The sequence below is a fragment of the Sinocyclocheilus grahami genome, unplaced genomic scaffold (assembly GCF_001515645.1).
Source record: "Sinocyclocheilus grahami isolate Dianchi unplaced genomic scaffold, SAMN03320097.WGS_v1.1 scaffold1674.1, whole genome shotgun sequence".
Taxonomy (NCBI): Eukaryota; Metazoa; Chordata; class Actinopteri; order Cypriniformes; family Cyprinidae; genus Sinocyclocheilus; species Sinocyclocheilus grahami.
In genome coordinates, this window is record NW_015506853.1 from 216,527 (window position 1) to 228,248 (window position 11,722).

Consider the following 11,722-nt stretch of genomic DNA (forward strand, 5'->3'; position numbering starts at 1 on the left):
AGGACTGGCGTTGTGGACTAGCTCTGTGTGGGTAATGACTTCTCAGCAACAGGCAAGAATGTTGCTTAAAACCTTCCCAGCAGGGAAGAAACTGCCCTTTGCAGACGGGACAGGATGAGTTTCAAGAGCCAGAGCGTCTGTGTCAACATATGAGGCTATGAACTCTAAATGGGACAGTCTGTGTGCCTATTAGAGTGCAGCTTTAATTAAATATGAGATGACAATGTGGAAAAATGTGGAAATGAAGAGCCAAAAATAATTTATGTTTCTCTAGATCTTCCGCAGGTGAAGATAATCCCACCCTATGCAAAGATTCAAGTTGGACAATACAAACTATTGATGTGCAAAGGTGAGAAGACAGTTTAACCTTAAAATAATAGTTCTGTTATCATTTACTCAACCTCATGTTGTTCTAAACCCATTTATTTTCTTCCATGGATAACAAAAGGTGAATTTTATGGAGAACACCTTGGCTACTCTTTCCAATATATTGAAACTGAAGGGGATTGAATCAGTCAAAAGCTACAAGTATTTTAAGTCATATGATAGGTTTGTGTGTGTGAAATATGTCTACACTCTTTAAAATCACTCTTTTCTTCAATGATTTCTTCTTCAGATTATTCACACTGAGAAAAAATTAGTTTTTTTTAGGAACTGTTCTTAAGAGAACCTAAAATGGTTAAAACCTTTAAAAAAAACATTTTGGATCATTCATTTTTAAGAGTTTAAAAGTTACTTAATATCAGAGAAGTTTAATTCGGAGTGAAAACTTGAAAGAAAGCTTAAACTGGTGGGGAAAAGTACTTGCAAATAAGACTTACAGTATACTTGGAGAATGTTTTGATTTAATTTATGTAGAGTCAATAAAAGTGAACTGAATAATGGAAACTAACTGTGTTGTTGTTTTTGTATTTTATATACAGTGGGGCAAAAAAAGTATTTAGTCAGCCACCAATTGTGCAAGTTCTCCCACTTAAAAAGTGACATGCACTGTGAGCTGTAAGGTCTTATATAGACAGGTGTGTGGCTTTCCTAATCAAGTCCAATCAGTATAATCAAACACTGCTGGACTCAAATGAAGGTGTAGAACCATCTCAAGGATGATCAGAAGAAATGGACAGCACCTGAGTTAAATATATGAGTGTCACAGCAAAGGGTCTGAATACTTAGGACCATGTGATATTTCAGTTTTTCCTTTTTAATAAATCTGCAAAAATGTCAACAATTCTGTGTTTTTCTGTCAATATGGGGTGCTGTGTGTACATTAATGAGGAAAAAAATTAACTTAAATGATTTTAGCAAATGACTGCAATATAACAGAGTGAAAAATTTAAGGGGGTCTGAATACTTTCCATACCCACTGTATATAGAGAGAGAGAGACTTTTGACTGTGGGAATAAAGTATGGCCCTCTTTACAACTTATTCTAGCCACAAACCACCGATATAGACAGATCATCCAGCCGGCATGTGACATCCAAAAACTACTTTGTAAACACGGCCTGTAAACTCTGGAATGGAAATTGCATAAATGCAACCAATAAGATTAGCTTGCTGTTTTTGGAAAGTGACAGTTTTGTTTCCAATATGCATCAGACAGTTTGAGACTAACCACAAAGTAACCTTCAACTAGCTCTTATGTGAACTAGATGTATGGTTATAGTCTATGATTGAGTTATAAACTACAGTTTTCTCACTTGCTCCAAAATTCAAGAGTTACTTTTGCCAGGTTGTTCTTTTCATTCTCTTTCATTTTCTTTTTGTTCTTTAAGCCAAGAGAATGCGTCGAGAAACTGAGAGGAAGGGAAGAGGAAAACGACAGAAAGAACCCAAGCCCACCAAGAAGCCCAAGGGTGAGAAGAAGAACAAAGGAGAGAAGGGTGGGAAGAAGAAAGGCAAGAAGAACAGGGAGGAGACCACCACGATCACCACCACCACTGTGGCTCCCACAACCACTGTGGTCACTGAGTATGATGAGGAGTTTTATGACCCTGAACCTGAACAGTACTGGGATGAAGGTTAGAAAAGACCTTCTCATTAAAAGACTTGATCTTATAGATCTGTGTATTTTTGGTGCGGACTGGAGCAGAACAGTGACCGCCTTGGTTCTGTAGAAGTGCTTTTCCCACTTGTTTTCTTTTAATGGGGATTTCAAAACATTCTTTATAAAGACTCAGCAATCAAACCAACCAGCTCAGAGATGAATCATAACATTGCACTCTCTGATTTGATATGAATATCAAATTACATTCTTTTACAAATGAATTAACTCATCCAATGAACCATTGTGAATGGCATACAATATAAAACTGCTGAAATAAGTTTATTGAAAAATACTGTGAGCGTTTGTAGTTTGAGAGATTTGTATGGTAACAGCAGCTTCTCTGATTGGTGGATCTCTCTTCAGGAATTATGGGTAGTGTAGTTCTTCACCCAGAATTCAGCTATTCGTCCATTTAAAAAATAATTCAAATGAAGTCAATTGTGGCTTCCACTGAAGCATATATCATTGTTAAACAACCTTGGAGAACATGCTGCACCTGGAATAAGATCAAGATTTTATTAGTTATTATTTAGGAGTATTGACTTGCATTCACAAAGATTGTTTGGTATCCACAGAATTTCCTGTAGAGACAACAACAGCAGCAAATCCCACAGTCCCTCCAACAGAGAAAACCACAGAATTCCCAACAGACTTTCCTCCTGACACGGATGAGTATTCCCCACCTTATCCTGACTCGTGTAAGCAGAATATCACTCATGTCTGTGTAAATGAACACCACTTTTGTTCATCATGATCAACATTTCCTTTAACCTATTTTTAGACGATGACTATTGGAAGGTGGATGAACCCACACCTACAACCTCTGTGATCGCCGGCCGTCCACCTGATGAGGATGGTGATTACTGGGATGCCAGATGTGAGTCTTCCAGTAATTAAGGTTTTTACATTAATCATGACCTGTAGTTAGTTAGTAATGGTCACAAATGACTGATTGTTCAGCTAATAAACTTATACGTTTATTCTTTGGGAACAGATGAGGTGGCAGAAAACATGCCTTTCCCTGATGGCAAAGAGATCAGCTCTACCGACAATGACAGGCATTACACTACCACAGGTAGACCATCATTATTTCTAAACACTGCGTCCTATTCGATATAAAATGAGAATAAATTATGATTTATTACATTTTCTTGTGCTACTTCTTTGTTTTACTATTATTGCAGACTGCTGCTACTTACTGTGTCTTAAATTTACATAATGTCCCCATTATGTAATTGTAACTATAGTTCTAAAACATGTTAAACACAGACAAAAAAAAGTTTGTTTTAGTAATACATTTAACATTACAAAAGAGTGAATTTAAGCACCCTGTAAATTTGTGTGTGAATCAAATAAAGCTTTTACCACAATATACACCCATCTCATAAAATATCTTTTTACACCATTCAGAATCCACAATGTCTGGTGTGGTTCTTACAAAAGACAGCAGACCAGCGGCGACAGACATTTAGCAAACATTTTATGAGTCATTAAAATTTCTCTCCCAAATTGAACCTGTATTTCTTTTCTTTTCTGTCACAGAAGAGCCCACCATCCCTCCATTTGAAAACAACTGGTATGAAGAATATGAATATGGACATGGTACATACTGCTTTGATACTCTATTTTAAAAAGAAAACAAACCAAGTGAGACGGCATGAGAGGTGTTGGCCTCGCTCTCATCTTAATGAGGGTACAAACAGAGTGACCTGTCATTTCTGCACTCAAATAAACAGTTTCAGAGACACAGAGGTGCCGCTTGATGTCAGGCTGAAGATTTTAAGTCATGTTGCCATTGGATGAAAATGATAAATGGAAATATTTTTCCAACCATTTTTCTTGCAGCATATCTCCTCCCCAAATAATCTTACTCATAAAACGGAAAGAAAAGATGGTAACACTTTGCAATATGGTTGATAAAATTAGTCAATAAAATATACTTCAGTAACACTTTACAATAAGATTCCACTTATTAACTATATTTAATGCATTAACTAACAATGAGCATTACATTTAGTTACTAAAAATAAAACTGTTCATTGTTAGTCCATGTTAGCTCGGGTCCATTAACTAACATTAATAGATACTGCTTTTCATATTAATAATGTATTAGTAAATGTTGGAATCAACATTAACTAAGATTAATAAATGCTTTAGAATTATTTTTCATTGTTAGTTGGTTAACTAATATGGTTAACTAATGTTTACAAATGGAACCTTATTGTAAAGTGTTACCAATACTTTTAAAGCATTTATTAATTTGAGTTAATATTAATTTCAAAATGTACTAATACTTTATTCAAATCTAAAGTTTTTGTATTTGTTCATATTTTGAGCTAATATGAACTAACAATTAATAGTTGTACTCTTTTTGACTGTTAACAAAGATTATTAAATACTGTAACAAATGCATTGCTCAATGTTAGTTATTGTTAGTTGATTAAACTTTTTGGACCTAATTGTATAATACCTTAAGTGCATTTAGAAAAAACATTTTATCTCTGTTATCGATATTTACGAGGTAAGATGATATGTGGTGCATGGAGCACTTATCTTAATAAAATTATAAAATTATAATAAGTAACAAAACTGTTTCTGATTATGCAGCCAGAGCCTGCTTTTATTAGGGTATAAAAATAGAAATCTGGCCAAAGCTTTGAGGACAATTTTGATTTGATTATCTGATTCAATTTTTATCTAATCCACTTAAGTTGTAAATATGACTTTCAGCCAGTATTGTCTTATATATTTTGAATTTAGTATTTGGTTTATCCTCTTTTGCTTTAATGAGAATAGATAGATAATAATCTTGTGCCTCAATCTGACCTTTTGTACTAACAAGTTCACATGATCCATGTCATTTACTTGATTAGTGACCTAAAAGCTCAGAATTTGGATTTATTTCTTATGTTGTACCTTCTAACTTTTCAAATTCAGTGGTCTCAAACATGTCAAACCTCTGCTGTACTTGTTTAATGTGTGACACTGAACTGTTATTTAGTGCTTTCACTTACACCGTTGGTTTCTGATTTGTCAACAGAAAGGAAACTGGAAGAGGAGAGGGAAAGAGGGAGAGAAAGAGAAAGAAAAGAGCAAGAGGAAAAAGGTAGTGTTCCTCACTCAAATCCTCAAATAAGTTGTCAAGTTTAAAAAGCTCTGTTGTACTAAACATGTAGACACTAAACTGCAGGTACTTACAGATGTACAGACATTCAGAACAACAATACAATTAAGAGGACCATAACTAACATTCGGTCTACTAGAACAATATTGTAGTAATGTATTGTTTATTCCAGTAAGTGTATTGGTTTTATTCAGATACTTGGACATACAATTCACAAGCAAGATATGTGTAGTTTCATTTGTTCTTTCATTGTATTTTATTCCATTTGGTTGGTTTGTCTTGCGCTGAAACGAAAAAATACCTTACTGATGAAAAACATGAATGTGTTTGGCCTACACTGGCACAGTCCTCATCAAGCCTTTCTATCTTGCCGTCTCCAAATTCTAACTATCTGCACTACAAATTATTTTAATAACACAGTTAGCATGGAAATCACCTCTGCTTTGTCTTCCAGCTGCCCCACAATCTGCTTGCACTTGATTATAGACTTTGTGGGAAATTGCTGAATGACAAGCATTCATTAACAACTGTGAACCAGACCCTGTTCCCATGAGCTCTGTTTTCAGTTTTGGTTCCTAACAAACTGAACATTTCCTTTTCACTGACCTAAGACAGCGAAGCAGGAAAGTTTTGATATGCAGGATATTGTGGAACAGGACTTACCAACCAAAATTAGAAAGCGAACTGAAAAAGTAATGAAGAAAAGTTCCAGGATCAACAAAAGTTCAGCTCTATTAACAGCATCTGTGGCATTACCACCGAAATAAGCATGTGGCATCCCTCAATTTGTATAAAGGGGTCAAAGAGAGATATTAACATGATTTTTCTAAAGAAAAAAAAAGATGTATGGATAATCAAGTAACCCTAAATTGCTTCATTACAGTAAATGTTCATCTTTAAACATTACTAACAATCTGCATTATTCTTACATTTTTATTCTTACATTTACTAAAAATCAGCAAAAAGACACATGAACCACAACCTGAAGTTGGACTAACTTCAGTTTTAATAACGCTAAAAGGCTTTTTACTTGCTTAAAAAGCAAAGACTGATGCTAACATCTAAAGGACATTATCTTTGATTTGCGAATGCATGGTCAAGATGTAACCTGGAAAACCATTATGTTACTATGATGGGTCTTTGAGCATTTTAAGAAATATAACCTTCAGTTTTACAGGGCACAGATCTATATTACATCCTCCCTTCTCTGGATTGTAAAGATAAATGTAAATGGAGCTCCAGAGCATTCCAGAGGCTTGTGAACAGTTTGTCGAAAGAATAGCAAGAATCTGAGTTTAAGATATTTGGTGCCAGATTCATGTGTTTCTTCATGTTTCATTTTAAATTGCTCACCTGATTGTTGTGAAAGGTAATTTTGTAAATTTTTCATGTGTATTTTTTCAACATACTTTCTCTTTTCAGTTTAATGTCCAGAAACTATTAGTGAGACACTCGCATGTTGATTTATATGTGGAGTGTTGCTCTGTGGCGCTCTTCAAACATTGCTCTGTTTGTTTGAGCCAAGGAGATTTATATACAGTAATAACTGATGAAAGCTACCTTTTAGCATTCACATTCATCAGAATGTGAATCCACTATTGGAATCATAACAGCTGTAGCTGATCAAATCTTTTTAACCAGTTAGCTATATGCCATGCTAGTGGCCAAGATATTCATTTTCATTAATTTGTGCTTTTAGGAATCCTCTAAAGAAATGTGCACTTGTAAAATACCTACTATAATGAGATATGAACTTACCCTTATTTCTTTCTTTCATTTGTTAGCAATAACAACACTGAATACTATCAATTAAAAGGACAGTTCGCCCAAAAATGAAAATTTGCTGTTAATTTACTCACCGCCAACCCATCCAAGGTGCAGGTGACTTTTTTTTCTTGAGTAGAACAGTAAAGATGATTTTTTTTTTTTTTTTTTTAATCCTTAATCATTCACATAATGCAAGTCAGTGGTTGCCCAATTTTGAGAATTAAAAAAAAGCATATCAGGCAACACAAAATGAATACCCGTGGCTCCTGACGATGTATTAAGGTCTTATGAAGCTAAATGATCGGTCTGTGCAAGAAACTGAATGTTATTTACTACACAATTACCTGTAATCCAGAGCCTCAGACAAACGGTTTGGAGTGATGTCCAGTTCACGAATGAATCATTCTTTTAAACCGGTTCTTTTTAGTGATTTAAAGGGGTCATATGATGCTATTTTAAAGATAATTATTTTGTGTATTTGGTGTAACAGAATATGTTGACATGCTTTAATGTTCAAAAAACACATTATTTTTCAAATACTGTACATTATTGTAGGTCCTCTATGCCCCGCCTCTCTCAAACGCTTCGTTTTCTACAAAGTCCCTCCTTCCGACAAGCGCAGTCTGCTCTGATTGGCCAGCTGACCCCGTGCATTGTGATTGGCCGAACACCACAAGCATGCGTAGGAAATGTAACGCCCCTTACCATAATCGCGAGCTTCAGCTTTCAAAGTAAATATCAAGACAGTCAATAATGTTGTTAGTTTTACCATCAGTTCAAGACGTACAGTACATGCAGTACACAAGCCGCGGTTAAGACAGCTGACGTGCTATGATTTCTGACAGGCAGTTCACTCTCCTGTGATGTGACCCTGTTCCCCTCACACACACACACACACACACACGACGCGTTACTCTGCGCTGCGCAAAACTCTGCATTTGAACAGTCAATAGCAAATACTTAAACTAATAACAAAACATACTTACAGTCGCTGATTCAGAAGCGCCAGATTGTCATAGCAAAGTCGGAATTGACCCTTTTTTTTTTTTAGAAATAGCCTTTGTGCACAGCCAGCCTTGTACTCTTCTAGGTTCTTCTAGGTCCTATAAAATGCGTTGCACAAATTCGAACATCTGGGTTGTGCTGTTCTGTTGTAAATAAATCTTAACCAAATATTCCTAATTGCATCTACTTCCGGATCATATGACCCCTTTAAATGAACCAGATCACCAAATCATCTGAAATAGTTAGCGGCTCGAGCAGTACAGATCTACAAGTTACTCAAATCAAAACTCACTTTTGGACATTCATGACTCAAGTCACTCTGACTTGAAATGAACCAAAATACCGGCGTATATGGTCCTATGATACTGGTTTTTGCCAACTCGTTCAATAGCCCCTCACTGCAGAACACAAGATCCAGGGGGCGTGGTTGGATCCACATCTAGGGGGTGGAGATGGGTGGGTTTAGGAATCAGGGGGATCCAACCACGCCCCCTGGATCTTGTGTTCTGCAGTGAGGACCATCTCAACTCGTTCAGTGCTCCAGGTTTATTTTTGGGTAAACTATCCCTTTAACTACCAGGAAGTTAAGAGATCAATCTTTATATTTCATGCTCATATCAGTGTTGAACTTTGTGTTTTCACCAATTATTTGTCTCCTCAGAAAACGAAGAGAGGAGGTATGAGGAAGAGGAAGATAGAAAACCCAGGATTCACAAACCTCCTCCACGCGTGTACAGAGAGCCTAAAAGTGAGCGGTGGGGACTGGGTTTAGGCACGTAGCCAGATGGGATCCATCACGTAATAGATAACATAAAGCAATAAATACACTTGGGACAAAATAACTGTGAAAAAAAACAAATAAAACACTGACATGCAATAAGCTTATATAAGAGCAGTGAAGTGATGTAATACTGAAGTTCTCCCAGCTCTCAGTTCTTACCAGACAAAGACGTTTCTTAAAGTGAAACCTTGGCATTCAGTTCAGTGTCTTAGATACTAATGCTAAAATAATTAATGCTAACAAACATAACTGAAATAGTGTTATCCTATCTCGACGAAGACTTTATTAGTTTCAAGTGAATATGAGTCCTTAAAACATTTTGTAAGACTTTTGTAGCTGTTTTTAAGTCATTACAGATGCTGAATCCTGCCAAATCCTGCTCCAATTCCACAGCTGGTTCTTTTCAAAGGAAATTCCAAATGTCCTCCCTGCTCATGAAACAGATGCATGGATGTAGTCCTTCATCTTCAGGCACATTACGCTGAATCAGGACAAGTGGCAGAATAAATTGTTTTGAAGTTATACATTGTTAAATATAGGTTGTAAGGTATAGTTTTAAGTGAAATATAAGTAATTTGGCTCCAATATAGTTAGTTTCATTATATCTTGATGACACAAGAATGTGTGTATATTCTGTCTATATTGTTTCCATTTATCTTGCTAGTTAAAACTAATATCAATATATATGTACCTGTACATATTTATACATTACCATACAAATTGGTGTCCGTTTTAAAATAATAAAATAGTAAAAATATATTATAATGATATAAAGAAAAATACATTTTAGAATGACTAAGAACATACAAAAAATATATATAAAGTAAAGGTGTAAATAAAATAAAATAAAGTGGTGCAATCAGAAAATTGTAGCAGTGTTTAGTGAGAAAGCACAGATAAACCAATTTCAGTCTGTACTCCAACTTATTGTGTGAAGGTATAGTCTATATTAAGTTTTTTTTCTCTGGCTTGCATTGTCTGTCAGTATGTCCTCCTCTGGGTATGGAGTCTCATCGCATAGAGAATGACCAGCTACTGACTTCCTCTGTTTATCAACATCGCTATGGCTCACTCAGAGCTCGTCTCAATATTCAGGTACAAAAATATGCAGAGACTCACTCTGAAAATTAATACTGGCATGACTGAAATGTATAGAAAAATGTAACGTGTCAATGTCTCACAGGCGTCTGGTGATGAAGATGATATGAATGGTGGGGCATGGTGTGCTAACCCTGAAGAGAAGGTGCACTGGATTGAATTGGACGCTCGCACACTAACAGAGTTCACTGGCGTTATCACTCAGGGTCGAGATGACCCCTTAGAGTAATACATACAATAAAAACCTTGTAGCCTATGCACAGTATGCTTACTATAGTATGCCAAACTATCTAAAGTCCACATATACGGTCCTTGTTCTTGTTTTGTTGTTTCAGGAGTGACTATGTGTCTTCTTACTATGTGGCATTTAGTAATGACAGCAGAGAGTGGACCGTCCTTGATGATGGATATGCTGAATGGGTAGGTTGCCAGATTGTCATCATTTTCGTCTTCTTTTGGTTGCCAAATCTTTCTGTGGTGCTTAAAAATATAGTTCACCCAAAATGTAAAATTCTGTCATCATTTACTCACCCTCAAGGTGTTTCTTTCAGCTGAACACAAATGTTAAGTTTTTGAATAAAACAAGGCTTACTGGAGTATGCTTTACAATAAAATATATTTTTATCTGTATATTTCTTCAAAATGTCATGTTTAGTTCAACGTGCTACTTGCTGTTTCTGAGTCATTTTGAGTGAAAATTGTTTCTATACATGTGTTACAGTAGGCCAGGCTTAAAGTTCCCCTATTATGCAATTTTTAACATTCCTAATATTGTTTTGGGAGTCTCCTACAATAGGTTTACATGCATGCAAGGTCAAACAACGCTTTCGTTTTCTCAAAATATTAATTTAATATCACCTCATTTTCCAGTGATTCTCAAATGATTCATTCAAAGCAATTCTAAGATTCAATCTCTGTAAACCCCTCCTTTCTGTGAGCATTCTCTGCTCCGATTGGTCAGATGGCCCAGTCTGTTGCGATTGGTCTACCACATACAGCGCATGTCAGAAATGATACGCCCATTGCCATAGTTCCGTATTTTAAATGCTCAATAGAAAATATAAACATCTATTATTTATCATACTTACAGGTTGTGATTCAGTGGAGTCAGCTGGTCCAAATAAATTGGGTACTGAGCCACCTTTAAGAGCAAGTGTTTTGTGAATCCCACGTTGAACTCCCTGAGATTAAAGAAGCAGTCGTCAGTAAAATGTTGTGTTTGTGGGCCGGCCAACGTAGAACATAGACAAAAATTATATTCGAAATGGCATAATAGGGGCATTTTAAAGTGCAGCACTTTTTAAAAATACATTATGTAATTTCAACAATAAAGTTTCTTTTTTGTTTCCTTTCTTTTTGCTCTCAGTTATTCTTTGGTAACGCCGATAAAAACACCCCAGTGTTGTCTCAGTTTATGGAGCCGGTAGTAGCACGTTATATCCGCATCTTGCCACAGAGCTGGAATGGCACCATGTGTATGAGGATGGAGGTTTTGGGTTGCCCAGTACCAGGTGAGAGACTCTGGACCTGTTGATGGTAAACCTGTCTTTTTTTCCCTTTTTTTATTTATTTGTGCATTGTGTGCTAAAGTATTTCCTATTACTAATATTCCTGTCTGGATCCACATTGTTTAAAGGGGTCATATGATACGATTTCAAGTTTTCCTTTCTCTTTGGAGTGTTACAAGCTCTTGGTGCATAAAGAAGATCTGTAATGAATCTGCCGGCCACGCCGTTCTCAAGCCGCCGGCCTCCGCTCACTCTAGCCCGCCACCCTCTGCTCACTCTAGGCCTCCGGCCTCCGCTCACTCAAGCCCGCCGTGTGTGACGCTGTGTTTCGTTGTGAAAGCGAAACTACTTTGTTTGGCCTTCCAAAAGAGGACACGACTAGAAATAAGTGGTTAAG

The 11,722-nt window shown here is 36.3% G+C and overlaps 1 protein-coding gene across 2 annotated transcripts in view; it reads left to right on the forward strand.

Annotated features, from left to right (window-relative positions):
• Positions 1–1,767: 1,767 nt before the first annotated feature.
• LOC107571966 (inactive carboxypeptidase-like protein X2) overlaps positions 1,768–11,722 on the forward strand; it is a 17,659-nt gene continuing 7,704 nt past the window's right edge. For both annotated transcript variants that reach the window (XM_016258363.1, XM_016258362.1), the window contains exons 1-11: positions 1,768–2,016; positions 2,618–2,740; positions 2,824–2,919; positions 3,037–3,117; positions 3,585–3,644; positions 5,083–5,148; positions 8,600–8,686; positions 9,705–9,814; positions 9,903–10,042; positions 10,153–10,237; positions 11,184–11,328. In XM_016258363.1, the coding sequence (XP_016113849.1) occupies positions 1,779–2,016; positions 2,618–2,740; positions 2,824–2,919; positions 3,037–3,117; positions 3,585–3,644; positions 5,083–5,148; positions 8,600–8,686; positions 9,705–9,814; positions 9,903–10,042; positions 10,153–10,237; positions 11,184–11,328 (1,231 nt within the window). In that variant the 5' untranslated portion in view covers positions 1,768–1,778. The remainder of the gene's footprint in view (positions 2,017–2,617; positions 2,741–2,823; positions 2,920–3,036; positions 3,118–3,584; positions 3,645–5,082; positions 5,149–8,599; positions 8,687–9,704; positions 9,815–9,902; positions 10,043–10,152; positions 10,238–11,183; positions 11,329–11,722) is intronic.